General features: G+C 50.7%; 1 protein-coding gene across 1 annotated transcript in view; it reads right to left on the bottom strand.

The window, feature by feature from the left end:
- The window catches only part of LOC121269131 (1-phosphatidylinositol 4,5-bisphosphate phosphodiesterase delta-3-like), a 195,189-nt gene that overhangs the window by 113,074 nt on the left and 64,336 nt on the right, over positions 1-17,779 (bottom strand). Inside the window, exons 3-4 of the mRNA XM_041173618.1 lie at positions 15,590-15,818; positions 14,379-14,508 (exon numbers count right to left, since the gene is read on the bottom strand). Coding sequence (XP_041029552.1) covers positions 14,379-14,508; positions 15,590-15,818 — 359 coding nt within the window. The remainder of the gene's footprint in view (positions 1-14,378; positions 14,509-15,589; positions 15,819-17,779) is intronic.

Genomic DNA, 17,779 nt, shown 5'->3' with positions numbered 1-17,779 from the left:
GGGAAAGTCGTGATCAATGTATCACTGCGGCCATTTCTGTGTTCCCCACTTGAAATTGAGTCCATAATTAGGACTGTGATGATGTCAGCTACATCTAGCCCAATATTGGAGATCAGGGAACTTCACAGAATTGTTACAACACAGGAGGCCATTCGGCCCATTGTGTTTGCACCAGCTCTCTGAATGAGTAATTCACCTAGTGCTACTTCCCCATCTTCTTCCCATAACTTGCACATTCTTGCTTTTCAGATAATTATCCAATTCCCCCTGGGGTGCCTCAATTGAACCTGCCTCCATCACACTCTCAGGCAATATGCTCCAGATATTAACCACTAGCTGCACAAAAAAGTTTCTCCGCATGTCGCCATTGCTCCTTTTCCCAATTACCTTAAAACAGTGCCCCTTGGTTCTCGATCCTTCCACCAACGGGAACAGTTTCTCCCTATCCACTCTGTCCAGACCCTTCGTGATTCTGAACATCTCTATCAATTCTCCTCTCAACATTCTTTCCTCCAAGAAAAACAGTCCCGAATTCCCCAATCTACCTACATAACTGAAATTCTTCATCCCAGGAAGTATTCTCATGAATCTTTTCTGCACTCACTCCAATGTCTTCACATCCTTCCTGAAGTGTGTTACCTTGAACTGGACGCAATACTCCAGCTGAGGCCGAACTAGTGACTTATACAAGTTCAACATTATTTCCCTGCTCTTGTACCCTATGCCCCTATTAATAAAGCCTAGAATACTGTGTGTTTTATTAACTGCTCTCTCCAACTGTCCTGCCACCATAAATGACTTATGCACATATATAAGCAGGCTCCTCTGCTCCTGCACCCCCATTAGAATTGTACCCTTTATTTTACACTGTCTCTTCATGTGCTTCCTAACAAAATGAATCACTTCACTCTTCTCTGCTGAAATTAAACTTCATCTGTCACTTGCCTGCCCATTCCACCATCCTCCTATGACCTGCTGAAGTTCAACACTATCCTCCTCACACTTCACAATCCTTCAAGTTTTGTTTCATCCTCAGATTTTGAAATTGTGCCCTGCACCCCACAGTCTAGGTCATTAATATATATCAAGAAAAGCAAGGGTCCCAACACTGACCCCTGGGGAACTCCACTATAAACCTTCCTCCAGCCTGAAAAAAATCCATTAACCACTGCTCTCTGTTTCCTGTCACTCAGCCAATTCCATTGCCATGTTGCTACTGTTCCTTTTATTCCATGAGCTCTAACTTTGCTCAGTCTGTTGTGTGGCACTGTGTCAAATGCCATCTGGAAATCCAGGTACACCACATCAACAGCATTGCCCTCATCAACCCTCTCTATTGCCTCTTCAAAAAACTCCGGCAAGTTAGTTAAACATGATTTTCCTTTAACAAATCCGTGCTGGCTTTCCTTAATTAACCTCATTTGACCTTGTGACTATTAATTTTGTCCTGGATTATAATTTCTAGAAGTTTCCCGACTGCCGATGTTACGCTGACTGGCCTATAGTGCTGGGTTTATCTTTACCTGTTTTTTTGGACAAGCTTGTGACATTTGCAATTTCCCAGTCCTTTGACACCACCCCTGAGACTAAGGAAGGCTGGAAAATTATGGCCAGTGCCTCCACAATCCCCACTCTCACTTCCCTCAGTATCTGTGGATGTATCTCACGAACTGGGAGAAAAGGCTGTTTAACTGACAGTCCAATCAACCAATCAGGAAATACACAATTTACCTGGGAAGGTCAAGTGTTGTGAGGATTGATGTGTTACCTAACCAATGGGAATGCTGGCCCTCATAATCCCACGTGGTTATTTGTGCCTGCAGCTCACCAACCTTATTTACCTCACTTCCCATGTTGACAGGAAGTCTTGTGATGCAGAGGGTAGCATCCCTGACCCTGAGCCGCAAGCTCTGGGTTTGAGTCCCGCTCCAGGACTTGATGGCTGAGGGAGGTGTGTTCATAACACAGCCAAACAATTTGATTTGGTCCTCTATCCAGCTCTACCTGTCCCACCCCCCTCTACCAGCTTATATTTCACCTCATTTCTATATTGCCTCAGTTCTGATGAAGAGTCATATGGACTTGAAATGTTAACTGTGTTCCTCTCCGTAGATGCTGTCAGACCTGCTGAGTTTTTCCAGCTATTTTTGTTTTTGTTTCAGATTTCCAGCATCCGCAGTATTTTGCTTTTACATTAATTTGATTACCAATATGCAAATCTCCTATGGCAGGTGGTAAGGGCAGGAGTGACCTCTGGTCAGCCATGCTCAGTGCCCCCCAAGTTTATAAGTTGAGGCTGTCGACCAGGTGAGGAAAATGCATGAGTTTAACTCCTCCATGTGTCTCTCGAGTCTAAATTCACAAATCCTGCACTCTAAATCTGATTTCAACTTCATTGCATACATAGTCTGACCCCACCTAACATGGCCCCTTGGGATTGGCAGCCAATGACATCACAATCACCGATCCCAGGTATCTGTTATTCTGCATAAACCATGAAACCTCCTCGCTTCAAAGGTGGACATGAACAACAAAATTCATCACCATCTCTAACGTGCCAGCCCAGCTTTCGGCTGACTGCAGAAAAGAGTACTTTAGTCCAGGATGTCAAAGCGGAGGCTAGGGGCATGGTTTACCGGGGAGCGGTGATCCCTATGCTTTGGAGACTTTGGTAACCTGCAGCAGGCACCTCGAAGTGCTGGAGGAGTACCACCAGTGCTGCCTTCGCAAGGTCCTCCAAATCCATTGGTGAGAAAGACAGGCCAACAGCAGCATCCTCTCCCACACCCAGCATTGAGGTACCAATCATTCAAAACCAGCTCCGCTGAGCGGGACAGGCTGTTCATACGCCTGACGCCAGACTCCCAAAGCAACTGCTCTACTCAGAACTTGGTCACAGCAGGAGACTCCCAGGGAGCACCTCAGGGATGTCATCACCGCATTCCTTCAGAAGTTAAACATCCCCATTGACTCCTGGGAGTCCCTGGACTGTCTCCAATCAAAATAGAGAAGGTTTATTCAGGAAGGCACTGAACACATCGAGAGACTTCATCGGGAACATGGAGAGGAGAAGTCAAGGTGTCAGAGGGTGTGCACAAGCCTCCAAAACATTTCATCTACCCAGCCCTTCGAGCACCTCCTCCCTGTTTGTGACAGAGCCTGCAGATCACATTGGACTCATCAGCTACCTCAGAACCCACCGAACCAGAGTAGAAGCAAGTCATCCTCAAACCCAAGGGACTGCCTAAGAAGAAATCACCTGAACTCCTGAATTAGATTCCAGCCTGTAACTCACTCCTGGGTATCTGTTACTCTCCATGCCACGAACCCTGGATTAGATTCGAGTCTGTAACTCACTCCTGGGTATCTGTTACTCTCCATGCCACGAACCCTGGATTAGATTCGAGTCTGTAACTCACTCTCGCCTGTGTGCTGTCTTTGTCCATTGCTACAGTGTTTGCAGGGCTCCAATGACACTGGTTAGTTAACCTGGTGGAACGGAACTGAAGCAGTGTTTATGCTCTGTTCTGTTGAAGGGTCATATGGACTCGAAACGTTAACTGTTCCTCTCTGCAGATGCTGCCAGACCTGCTGAGTTTTTCCAGGTATTTTTATTTTTGTTTTGGATTTCCAGCATCTGCAGTTTTTTGCTTTTATCTCAGTGTTTATGCTGCTGTGCTGGTCCCTTTGGGTGGAATTTAATGCTCTCCCCTATGGCAAGTTTGCTGGCTGGAGGGCATTTAATTGGGTGGGATGAGTACTGGGTGGTGGTTATGGATCCTGTAGCTTTCCCACCTTTCCCATTTGCTTCTCTGGTGGGATGGCTTGTGGACGGCCTTCTTACCCCATCGCCAGTTGGGGCCTTTAAACGGTGCCATGCAGGAAGTCGAAAAAGTAAAACCCTGCCAAGATCCGAAAAATGTGTGGGGGGGAGGGGACCCAGCATTTGGAAGGGGGGCCTCTGAAAGTCACCCCCTTGTCCTTGCTGCCAAATCCCCCACCCCATGAACCCCACCCTGAGATCCCCTCTCCTACCATCGCTCACCTGTGGTTTGTGTCCCTGGTAATCTTGGGCCTCAGGATGGTGCTCAGTTTACCATCTACATTCAGCATGTTTATGCTCTCTGCTGGCAGTTGTTAAACATTGTAATTATATAGTTGGTCACTGCATAATATCTCTGGTTTATCTCATGAAGCAGGCAGAGCTGTGAATTGGTTCAATGGCTGTCTGTTGAATCCTTATCACTGCCACAAAACCTCAAAATTCTCAGGTGTCAGCTGGATTTCAGTGTGAGCATTCTCATCCTTGTGTCTGAAAGTCAGGGGTTCATATCCCACTCTAGAGACTTAAGCAAAAAATCCAGACTGACATGCACAGCAGTACCATGGCCTTTTGGATGAGACGCTAAACCAAGGCCCACTCTGCCCTTTCTGGTGAATATAAAAGATCCCTTGGCACTATTTCAAAGAATATCAGAGGAGTACTCACCGGCATCCTGACTAACATTTATACCCCAACCAACATCACTAAAACATGTTGTCTGGTTATAATCATAGTTATTTCTGGGAGCTTGCTGTGCACAAATGGGCTGCTGTATTTGTTGCATTACAACAGTGACAACAGTTCAAAACAATACCTTTGGAGAGAGAAATAGAGTTAACATTTCAAGTCCAATACGACTCATCTTCAATTCCAAAGAAGTCATATTGGACTCGAAACATTAACTCTGTTTCTCTCTCCACAGATGCTGGCCGACCTGCTGAGTTTTTGCAGCATTTTCAGTTTTTATTTCAAATCTCCAGTGTCCACAATAAAGCAACACCTCATAGGCTGTAAAGTGATTGGATGGTCCTGAGCAACCTACCTCATAGGCTGTAAAGTAATTGGATGGTCCTGAGCAACCTACCTCATAGGCTGTAAAGTGATTGGATGGTCCTGATGTGATGAAAGGTGCTGATTAAATGCAAGATCTTTCCTTCCTCATTCTGCGCAATCAATGCTGCAGTCCCACTGTTGATGGTAACTGCAGTGATTCACTGAGACACCAGACACTGACCAGCCCAATGGAGCTATTGGGTGTCTTTCACTTAATATATCACATTTACCATAACTGAAGACATGATGCTTCAAATAATCTGAACTTTCTTATATTGGAACTGGCACTCCATTGGCAAGATCCACATTCTGACCTGGTCTGAACTGAGATCCTAGCAGATGGAAGCAGAACCATGTTAATATAAAGCACGAATTTACCCCAATTTCCATCCCATGTGCACTCCTCCCCCCCAGCCCTATCCCCCATCCCGGACCTTCAGCTGGGTCTTGCTTCCTCTGATGCTAACATGGTTTAACTTCCCTCCTGTTAGCCAATATTGTAAACAGTTGTCTCTCTTCAGGTGTCGTCCCTCTCTCCTTTAACCTGCTGTCATCACCCTGCTCAAAAATAAATCCTTGAACCCACTGTCCTCATAAACTACCATCTCATCTCTAACCTCCCTTTGTCCTCCAAAGTCCTTAAATGTGTTGCTGCCTCCCAAATTCCTTCCCATCTTTTCCTGAATTCCATGTTTCAATCCCTCCACTCAGGTTTCGGCCTCTGCCACAGTATCAAAATGACTCTTATCAAAGTCACAGATGATATCCTGTGTGACTGTGAACAGGTAAACTTTCCCTCCTGATCCTTCTCAGCCTGTCTGCAGTCTTTGACACTGTTGACCATGACACCCTCTCTGCTGTTACCCAGCTGGCTGGGTCTGCTCTCACCTGGTTCCATTCTTATCCATCTAATCGTAGTCAGAGGATCACTAGCAATGGCTTCTCTCCCTATTCCCTTTGGTATCTCCCAGGGATCTATCCTTGACCCCTCCTATTTCTCATCTGCATGTTGCTCCTTGGTGATATCATTCAAAGGTACAGTGTTAGTTTTCAGATGTACACTGATGATACCCAGCTCTACCTCACCACCTCTCTCAACTCCTTCACTGTTGCTAAATAATCAAACTGCTTATCGGACACCCAGAACTGGGTGAGCAGAAATTTCCTCTAATTAAACATATGGGCAAGACTGAAGCCATTGTTTTTGGCCCTCGCTCCAAACTTCATTCCCTAGTTACTGAGTCCACCCCTCTTCCTGGCAACAGCCTGAGATTAAGCCAGTCTGTTTGCAATCTTGATCCCGAAATGAGCTTCTAAACTCGTATTGGTGTCATCACCATGGCTGTCTATTTCCACCTCGGTAACACCACCTACTTTTACCCCTTTCTCAGCTCATCTGCTGCTGAGACCCTCATTCAGGCCTTTATTACCTCTGGGCATGACTATTCCAATGTATCCTTGGCTGGTTGCCCACATTCTATCCTCCGTAAACTTGAGGACATCCAAACCTTGGCTACCTTGCTTGAACTGGCAGAAAGTGCTGTCCCCCATCACCCCTGCACTCAAGCAATGTGCTGATTTTAAAATTCAGGTCCTTTTTTGCAAATCCCTCCATGGTCTTGCCCCTCTGTATTTCTGTAATCTCCTCCAGCCTCACAACCCTCTAATTCTGGCCCCTTGCACATCCCCAATTTTAATCACTCCACCATTGACGGTCGTACCTCCAGCTGCCTGGGCCCCAAGCTCTGGAATTCCCTCCCTACACCTCTCAGCCTCTCAGTCTCTCAGTCTCTGTGTCTCTCAGCCTCTCAGTCTCTCAGTCTCTCAGTCTTTAAGACACTCCTTAAAGTCTAATCGAAAAGCAGAATACTGCAGATGCTGGAAACCTAAAATAAAAGCAGAAACTGTTTCTCTCTCACAGATGCTGCCTGACCTGCTGAGTATTTCCAGCATTTTCTGTTTTTTCTCCTTAAACCTAACCTCTTTGAACAAGCTTTTGGTCATCTGGCCCAATATCTCCCCATGTGGCTGGCTGACAGGTTTTGTTTTATAATGTTCCTGTGAAGCATCTTGTGGGATGTTTCATTATTTTAAAGGTGCCATATAAATATCAGTTGTTGCTGTAAAACAAAGGTGAGCAACTGATGGTTGCAGATCAGCTGCCCTCACACCCACCCCTCACACCCACCCCCACATTCCCCACTCACACCCACCCCTCACACCCTCCCCACATACCCCCTCACACGCCCCCACACACCCACCCCTCACACCCCCCTCACACCCACCCCTCACACCCACCCCTCACACCCCCCACACACCCACCCCTCACACCCCCCTCACACCCACCCCTCACACCCACCCCTCACACCCACCCCCACATCCCCCCCTCACACCCACCCCCACATCCCCCCCTCACACCCACCCCACACACCCACCCCTCACACCCACCCCCACATCCCCCCCTCACACCCACCTCACACCCACCCCTCACCCACCCCTCACACCCACCCCCACATCCCCCCCTCACACCCTCCCCACATACCCACCTCACACCCCCCTCACACCCCCCCTCACACCCACCCCCACATCCCCCCCTCACACCCCCCTCACACCCACCCCTCACACCCACCCCTCACACCCCCCCTCACACGCCCCCACATCCCCCCCTCACACCCCCCTCACACCCCCCTCACACCCCCCTCACACCCCCCCTCACACGCCCCCACACATCCCCCCCTCACACCCACCCCCACATCCCCCCCTCACACCCCCCTCACACCCCCCTCACATCCCCCCTCACACCCACCCCCACATCCCCCCCTCACACCCCCCTCACACCCCCCTCACATCCCCCCTCACACCCACCCCCACATCCCCCCCTCACACCCCCCTCACACCCCCCTCACATCCCCCCTCACACCCACCCCCACATCCCCCCCTCACACCCCCCTCACACCCACCCCCACATCCCCCCCTCACACCCCCCTCACACCCCCCTCACATCCCCCCTCACACCCACCCCCACATCCCCCCCTCACACCCCCCTCACACCCACCCCCACATCCCCCCCTCACACCCCCCTCACACCCCCCTCACATCCCCCCTCACACCCACCCCCACATCCCCCCCTCACACCCACCCCACATACCCCCTCACACCCACCCCTCACACCCACCCCTCACACCCACCCCTCACACCCACCCCCACATCCCCCCCTCACACCCCCCTCACACCCCCCTCACACCCACCCCACATACCCCCTCACACCCACCCCTCACACCCACCCCTCACACCCACCCCTCACACCCACCCCTCACACCCCCCTCACACCCACCCCTCACACCCACCCCCACATCCCCCCCTCACACCCCCCTCACACCCACCCCCACATCCCCCCCTCACACCCCCCTCACACCCACCCCCACATCCCCCCCTCACACCCCCCTCACACCCACCCCCACATCCCCCCCTCACACCCCCCTCACACCCACCCCTCACACCCACCCCCACACACCCACCCCTCACACCCACCCCCACATCCCCCCCTCACACCCCCCTCACACCCACCCCACATACCCCCTCACACCCCCCTCACACCCACCCCTCACACCCACCCCTCACACCCACCCCTCACACCCACCCCTCACACCCACCTCACACCCACCCCTCACCCACCCCTCACACCCACCCCCACATCCCCCCCTCACACCCTCCCCACATACCCACCTCACACCCCCCTCACACCCCCCCTCACACCCACCCCCACATCCCCCCCTCACACCCCCCTCACACACCCCTCACACCCACCCCCACATCCCCCCCTCACACCCACCCCCACATCCCCCCCTCACACCCCCACATCCCCCCCTCACACCCCCCCTCACACCCACCCCCACATCCCCCCCTCACACCCCCCTCACACACCCCTCACACCCACCCCCACATCCCCCCCTCACACCCCCACATCCCCCCCTCACACCCCCCCTCACACCCACCCCCACATCCCCCCCTCACACCCCCCTCACACCCCCCTCACACACCCCTCACAGCCACCCCCACATCCCCCCCTCACACCCACCCCCACATCCCCCCCTCACACCCCCACATCCCCCCCTCACACCCACCCCCACATCCCCCCCTCACCCACCCCTCACACCCACCCCTCACACCCACCCCCACATCCCCCCCTCACACCCCCCCTCACACGCCCCCACACACCCACCCCTCACACCCACCCCCACATCCCCCCCTCACACCCACCCCCACATCCCCCCCTCACACCCCCCTCACACCCACCCCCACATCCCCCCCTCACACCCACCCCCACATCCCCCCCTCACACCCACCCCCACATCCCCCCCTCACACCCCCCTCACACCCACCCCCACATCCCCCCCTCACACTCACCCCCACATCCCCCCCTCACACCCACCCCCACATACCCCCTCACACCCACCCCTCACACCCACCCCCACATCCCCCCCTCACACCCCCCCTCACACCCACCCCCACATCCCCCCCTCACACCCACCCCCACATCCCCCCCTCACACCCCCCTCACACCCACCCCCACATCCCCCCCTCACACCCACCCCCACATCCCCCCCTCACCCACCCCTCACACTCACCCCCACATCCCCCCCTCACACCCACCCCCACATACCCCCTCACACCCCCCTCACACCCCCCTCACACCCACCCATCACACCCCCCCCACATCCCCCCCTCACACCCCCCTCACACCCCCCCTCACACCCCCCCCACATACCCCCTCACACCCCCCCTCACACCCCCCTCACACCCCCCTCACACCCCCCCCACATACCCCCTCACACCCCCCCTCACACACCCACCCCTCACACCCCCCCCTCACACCCACCCATCACACCCCCTGCCCCTGACACCTCCCACCCCTCACTCACACCGGTCCCCACACAACCCCACCCCTACCCACCCCAACCCTCAACCACTCGTCACCCACTCCCATCCCTTACCTGCCCCATCCCTCAACTACCCCCATGCCTCATCCCACTTCCACCCCTCACCCTCCCTACTCCTCACTCTCCCACCCTTCAGTGCAACCCCACCCCTTATACACCTCCCTCCTCCCAGCCCCTGCCCGTCACACACCACCCCCTCACCTCACACCCACCCCTCACTTCACCCTTACCCCTCACCCGTACCCCTCACCCCACCCCATTCCTCACCTCACCCTCTCCACCCCTCACACACTCCTGCTCCTCACCCTGCCTCTCACCCTACCCCCATCCCTGACCCCTCACTCCCCCACCCCTGCTCCTATATTTTTCCATCAGGATGTACAAGTAGTCAAGCTGTACCCGTGGTGTTTTTTTCTCTGTACAATGGACATCGCTGGGTTCCAGATGCTGCCCGACCCGCGATCATTCCCAGCCGGAGCTGCGGAATCCTCACATCCTCAATGTTCCACTTTCTCCACTATTTTGCCTTTTGTTGAAAACTACTTTCAGATCCCCCAAAATTACAAGTAATGGTCGTGCAGTTGACAGTGAGGAAGAAAGGAGCAGTGGGCAGAATAAGTGGCAAATCAGATTCAATCCAATGGAGTGTGAGATAATTTATTGGTGGGGGGTAAACGAGGGAAGGGAAGAGAAGTGTAGAAGGACTCCCAGGGACCTGGGAGTGCATGTTCACAGATCCCTGAAGGTAGCAGGACTAGGACATGAGGTAGTTAAGGGTAAGGTGGTTAAGAATGCCTATGGGATACTTTCCTTTGTTCACTGAGATGTAGAATATAAGAGCAGGGAGGTTATGCTAGAATTGTATGAAACACTATTTAGACCACAGCTAGAGTACTGCATATAGTTCTGGTCACTGCATTATAGAAAGGACGTGATGCACTAGAGAGGATACAGCAGAGATTTATGAGGATGATATCAGGATGAAGAATTTTAGCTATGAGGAAGATTGGATAGGCTGGGGTTGTTTCGTTTGGGGCAGAGGAGGCTGAGGGGGGATTTGATTGAGATGTATAAAATTATGTGAGGCTAGGATGGAGTGGATGGAAAGGACCTATTTCCCTTAACAGAGAGGTCAATACCCAGAGGACATAAACTGAAAGTAATTGGCAAAATTATCAGAGGAGAGTTAAAGAGGTAACGGGAATCTGGAACTCACTGTTGGAAAGGTTTGTAGAGGCTTCAACATCCACTTGAGGTGCCATCACAGACACAATGGGCTGAATGGCTTCCTGTGCCATAAACCTCTCTGATTCTGTGATTTCCACACGACTGATCTGTGGGACCATCATTAACCTGTAAAGAAGTCTAATGAGAACCCAGAGGAGTTAGCAATTTGAGCTTCAGGACTGACACTGCTGTTTGTAATAGGATGGTGCTATGATGAAAATGAGGGTGTAGAAAGCGCTTTCTCGTTTCAGGAGCATTAGAGAATCCAGCCCTTATTTCTGTCCCAGCATTCACATTTCAGAAGTTACATCGGTATCCAGCCTCTCATCAGCAATCAATCAGGATGACAGGGGTATAGCTCAAAAAGTGTGGGCAGCAAAGCAGGGCATCTGAAACCATCAGCACATTAAACAGGAAGGGCTACTGACCTCTACCTCGCGGAGGCTGAGCGTCAACTCGCAGACACTTCCTCCTACCTCTCCCTGGACCATGACCCCACCACTGAACATCAAGCCATTGTTTCCAGGACTGTCACTGACCTCATCTCCTCTGGGGATCTTCCTCCCACAGCTTCCAACCTGATAGTCGTCCAACCTCGGACGGCCCGCTTCTACCTCCTACCCAAAATCCACAAACAGAACTGTCCCGGTAGAGCGATCATGTCAACTTGCTCCTGCCCCACAGAACTCATTTCTCGTTATCTTGACTCCCTTCTCTCTCCCCTTGTCCAGTCCCTTCCCACCTACATCCGTGATTCCTCTGACAACTTACGTCACATCAACAATTTCCAGTACGCTGGCCCCAACCGCTTCCTCTTCACCATGGACATCCAATCCCTCTACACCTCCATCCCCCACCAGGATGGTCTGAGGGCCCTTAGCTTCTTCCTCAAACAGAGGCCCGAACAATCCCCATCCACCACTACTCTCCTCCGTCTGGCTGAACTTGTTCTCACACTGAACAATTTCTCCTTCAACTCCTCTCACTTCCTCCAAATAAAAGGTGTGGCTATGGGTACCCGCATGGGCCCCAGCTATGCCTGTCTCTTTATGGGGTATGTGGAACATTCCTTGTTCCAGTCCTACTCCAGCCCCCTCCCACAACTCTTTCTCCGGTACATCAATGATTACGTCAGTGCTGCTTCATGCTCTCGTCGGGACTTGGAAAAATTTATTGATTTTGCTTCCAATCTCCACCCCTCCATCATTTTCACGTGGTCCATCTCTGACACTTCCCTTCCCTTCCCTTCCTTGACCTCTCTGTCTCAATCTCTGGTGATAGACTGTCCACCAATATCCATTACAAGTCTACCGACTCCCACAGCTACCTCGACTACAGCTCCTCACACCCCGCTTCCTGTAAGGACTCCATCCCATTCTCTCAGTTCCTTCGCCTCCGTTTCATCTGTTCCGATGATGCTACCTTCAAAAACAGTTCCTCTGACATGTCCTCCTTCTTCCTTAACCGAGGTTTTCCACCCACGATCGTTGACAGGGCCCTCAACCATGTCCGGCCCATCTCCCGCGCATCCGCCCTCACGCCTTCTCCTCCCTCCCAGAAACATGATAGGGTCCCCCTTGTCCTCACTTATCACCCCACCAGCCTCCGCATTCAAAGGATCATCCTCCGCCATTTCCGCCAACTCCAGCATGATGCCACCACCAAACACATCTTCCCTTCACCCCCCCCGGTGGCATTACGTAGGGATCGCTCCCTCCGGGACACCCTGGTCCACTCCTCCATCACCCCCTACTCCTAAACCCCCACCTATGGCACAACCCCATGCCCACGCAAAAGATGTAACACCTGCCCCTTCACTTCCTCTCTCCTCACCGTCCAAGGGCCCAAACACTCCTTTCAAGTGAAGCAGCATTTCACTTGCATTTGCCCCAACTTAGTCTACTGTATTCGTTGCTCCCAATGCGGTCTCCTCTACATTGGAGAGACCAACGTAAACTGGGCGACCGCTTTACAGAACACCTGCAGTCTGTCCGCAAGAATGACCCAAACCTCCCTGTCGCTTGCCATTTTAACACTCCACCCTGCTCTCTTGCCCACATGTCTGTCCTTGGCTTGCTGCATTGTTCCAGTGAAGTCCAACGCAAACTGGAGGAACAGCACCTCATCTTCCGACTAGGCACTTTACAGCCTTCCGGACTGAATATTGAATTCAACAACTTCCCTCCTCCATCCCCACCCCCTTTCCGTTTCTTCCCCCTTCCTTTTGTTTTTTCCAATAATTTATATAGATTTTTCTTTTCCCACCTATTTCCATTATTTTTAAATATTTTTAAATCTTTTATGCTCCCCTACCCCCACTAGAGCTATACCTTGAGTGCCCTACCATCCATTCTTAATTAGCACATTTGTTTAGATAATATCACCAACTTCAACACCTCTGTGTTCTTTTGTTCTGTTGTCTGTGACATCTTTTGATGATCTGCTTCTATTACTGCTTGTTTGTCCCTACAACCACACCCTCCACTTCTCTCCCCCAACTCCCCCACCACACACCTTAAACCAGCTTATATTTCACCCCTTCCTTGGATTCACCTAGTTCTGTTGAAGGGTCATGAGGACTCGAAACGTGAACTCTTTTCTTCTCCGCCGATGCTGTCAGACCTGCTGAGTTTTTCCAGGTAATTCTGTTTTTGTTTTGGATTTCCAGCATCCGCAGTTTTTTGTTTTTATATTAGGGCTAGTGATGTTGGTAAATCTAATATAAAGATATCAGGAAACCTGGTGGCACAGGTAACCAACAGGATAGCTGGGAATGGGCACTCATCATGATCACCTTACCTGTGCTTTGGACTGAAGTGAATTGAAGCCTTTGTCTGCTGAGTATTGACAACCTTGTTCTACCAACAGCATCAGAGCTAAAATACTTCAATATGAATGGAATGCTGTTAATTCATTTTTTTTTACTATTCATTCATGGGATGTGGGCTTGGGTGGCTGGGCCAGCATTTATTGCCATCCCTAATTGCCCTTGAGAAGGCAGTGGTGAGCTGCCTTCTTGAACCGCTGCAGTCCATGTGATGTAGGTACATCCACAGTGCTGTTAGGAAGGGAGTTCCAGGATTTTGACCCATATCACCCATGATCCTGCCTTACAAACACGCAAGGAGACAGTGCACTTAATTAACATTAAACTCAAACCACTTGAAGTGTCCCTTCATACCTAAACATGTTGGGTTTGTTGCAGTGACGTTTGACTGTAAAAACAGTCAGAGATTCACAAAGCAAATAGTTGTGCCCTTGCAGATATAACCAAAATCACTGATAGTTACAGAGTTCCACAATGATGCTCTCCCTCCAGTCAGACAGCTTCTTACCTTGAAGACCTGGTAAGCATATTCATCGCTTGCCTCAATGTTGATCATCTTCAGCAGGTTTTTAATCTCTTTGAAGCTCATTTTGTTGTCCTTATTTTTGTCGGCCTTCCGGAGGTACTCATGGATCCAGGTAGAATAATGTAAGGAAGACACCCACAAATAAGAGAGGGTAGGAAAATGCATTTGAATGAAGGCTCTAGAGCAGGACTCACATCTGGTCTGGGACAAGGAGGGAGATGGAAAGTGGAGCACTCCAACCCTAGCACACACACACATACACACACCTGCACACAAACCCACACACACACACACCCACACCACATCCACACACACACATCCACACACTACTTAGACACACGCACACATGCAGACACATACACATACAGATTAACACAATCACACATACACACAATTCCACTGACACAAACACATAATCATACTTAAACGTAGACACACACACACGCGCAGACACACACACACGCAGACACACACACACACACGCACACGCAGACACACACACACGCAGACACACACACACATGCAGACACACACACGCAGACACACACACACGCAGACACACACACACGCAGACACACACACACGCAGATGCACACACACACACGCACACGCAGACACACACACACGCAGACACACACATACACATGCAGACACACACACGCAGACACGCACACACGCAGACACACACACACGCAGACACACACACACGCAGATGCACACACACACACGCAGACACACACATGCAGACACACACACACACACAGACAGACACACACACACGCAGAAGCACACACACGCAGAAGCACACACACACACACACACATGCACACACACACACACACGCAGACAAACACACACACACACACAAACACATTTCCATGGGCACACACAGACACACTTCCACAGGCACAACACCCACACACACACATTTCCATAGAGACGGACACACACACACACACACACACACACAAACACACAGACACAGACACATTTCTATAGACACACACACACACGTGTGCTACTAACTTGTGTATTACCCAGTCTAAATGCTACTCTCTTTAGGAAAAAAATCCCATTTCTGGCAGACTATTAGGGGAATTCAAATGATTATTGCCCTTGATTTTTAAACAATATGGATTTGTTAAAGAACCCATGACTATATCTGACCATAGAAAGCAGTTTGAAAAGGATATTGGTGAATTTTCTCTCGCTGGCTCATTTTTTCTGCTTTTTTTCTCAGTTTTTTCAGTCCTTGAACCCATCGCCTCCCTTCTTCCTCCGATGCTGCCACCAGGTCCAGGTTTGTCCGACCACCCACAAACACGATGGTGAAACATCGCTTCTCCGGGAAACTGTGGCCATGTTTCTTCATCACCTCTGACCGGTGCCCCTCTTGGACATCCCGTATATCCATCACCGAGACTGAAATATCAGACAAGAGATTAGCAATGGACCAGTGTTAGGGGGAAGAAAGTAAATGAGAATTTATGGTAAGGGAGAATTCATTATAAGGGAATGAATTACTTAAATTAGAATCTATAGGCAGGTCAACGCAAATCAGTAAATGAACAATTAAACAGTTAAACCAGATAAACCTTATACACTCTCAAACTTTGTACACCCTCAGGGTTTGCAATCAGCAGCAAGGTCCTGGGAGTTAGACTGGAGTCAGACGATGGCAATAACATAGATTAAGTGTGCTCTTCAACAGATAGGGGAAGGACAGATAGTCCCAGCTTAGATAGGAAGGCAGGTCTCTGCCTGGGTGAAAGTAGGGTTACCTTTGTACCACAGACATGTCTGTTTAATGTAAACCTATATATTGACAAGATCGGAATCTGGAGGATGTTCTTGTATGTGACCAATAATGTATAAATATGGTGAACACTTGTAGCTTAGCAGAATACTGTCTCAAGCTGCATTGAGATGGTGCCCCCCTTGCAATTGCTTGAATAAACGATCGTAACCTGTACCTGAGTCTCCTGTGGTCCGTTCATCAAAGACACCACAACAGTTTGGCGTAGTCGGCAGGATACTTGGACCAGATCCTCGGGACAGCTCTGCAAAGTGGGTGAGTATATTCATTTACCACCCGTAGTTAGTGCAGCAAGCCTACCCGAGAACGGTCCGGTCAAGTATCAAAGAATCAGGGCAGGAGTAGGAGGCGCCAGGGGTAATAGGCGGAGCCGTGCAGGTGGGCTAGCAGGGCCAGAGCTGCGCAGGAAGGGCCGGAATCATTACCAGAGAGAGGAGGTGGAGCCATGCTGGCGGGTTACAGTTTGAAATATAACCTTAGCAGAAGCCGCGCAGCAAGGCCAGACCCCAGTGAAACCGCACATACATACCTCAGATAACTCAGTTGTTAGGACCATGCGAACGGAGATAGAGATAGACAGAAAATAGGACCAGAATGCCGTCAGGGAAACAAAATAGCACTATGGAACGTGACTGGGGAACCGCAGACTCCAGGACAACAGTCAAAATTAACCACTAAAATGCAGAAGGAGGGGTGGAATCCACAGGGAACCCCTGGGGAACAAAAACAGAGGTAGTTAGAGCAACAAAAAGAATAAGGAAAAGAAAGGGGTGATGGTTATTATTATCTAGTACCTACAGTTGTGCAGAAGGGTTAATACTAAATTCCAGTCGATTGGAGAGAGAGAAACAAAGTCAGATCCAGGACAGATCAGAACAGTGGCAGCAGCAGCCTGCAGTGACACTGATCAAGAGGGGGAAAGATCCAAAGGAGAAACCTATGAAGGAGCTGAGACAGTTCCGCCCTCATACAAACCAACCGCCCCCACTGTGCCCACTGAATCCCATGGCCCCCATGCCAATAACCATTAGGAAAAGTAAAGTCAGGAAAGGCGAATTGAAACCCGAAGGGAGAAAGGGGGCTGAGGAATAGGGGGAAGATGAAGAGATTGAGAGGGTTATGGAGAAGGTTAAGCAGGTACCATTCAGCCCCAGGGACAAGCAGGTTTTGTTTACAGAACTGCTGAGGCTTAGAACTTGGCATAGCAACCCAGATTTTTGGACCAAACTGCGGGAAATGCAAGATTTCCATGCAATGCACCCCCTTGATACCCACATACTGGTGAAGGCTAAATGCCCAGGGATATCTGGGGAAGATTACCCCTGCACTCTAGGAGTGGAGACTGGGCAAAACCTGGCGACGTCCCAGATCGGGAGAAGGCCACAGCCCTGCTCAGGGAGTTTGAGGAGGCAGTTAAGGAAGCCTTGGGGGAGGGAGAAACGAATTGGGGGTGTATAATGTCCCGTGCAGGATGACGAGATTTTCCTGAAAATGTGGAAGGATGATTGGGACCCGCTACTCAATTTTCTGTAACTTAAAAAAATGAATTGATCTAAGTTACAAGAGC

The sequence above is a fragment of the Carcharodon carcharias genome, chromosome 23 (genome assembly GCF_017639515.1).
Source record: "Carcharodon carcharias isolate sCarCar2 chromosome 23, sCarCar2.pri, whole genome shotgun sequence".
Classification (NCBI taxonomy): domain Eukaryota; kingdom Metazoa; phylum Chordata; class Chondrichthyes; order Lamniformes; family Lamnidae; genus Carcharodon; species Carcharodon carcharias.
Note: the sequence above shows the minus strand (reverse complement) of the source record. Positions and strands in the feature narration are given on the sequence as shown.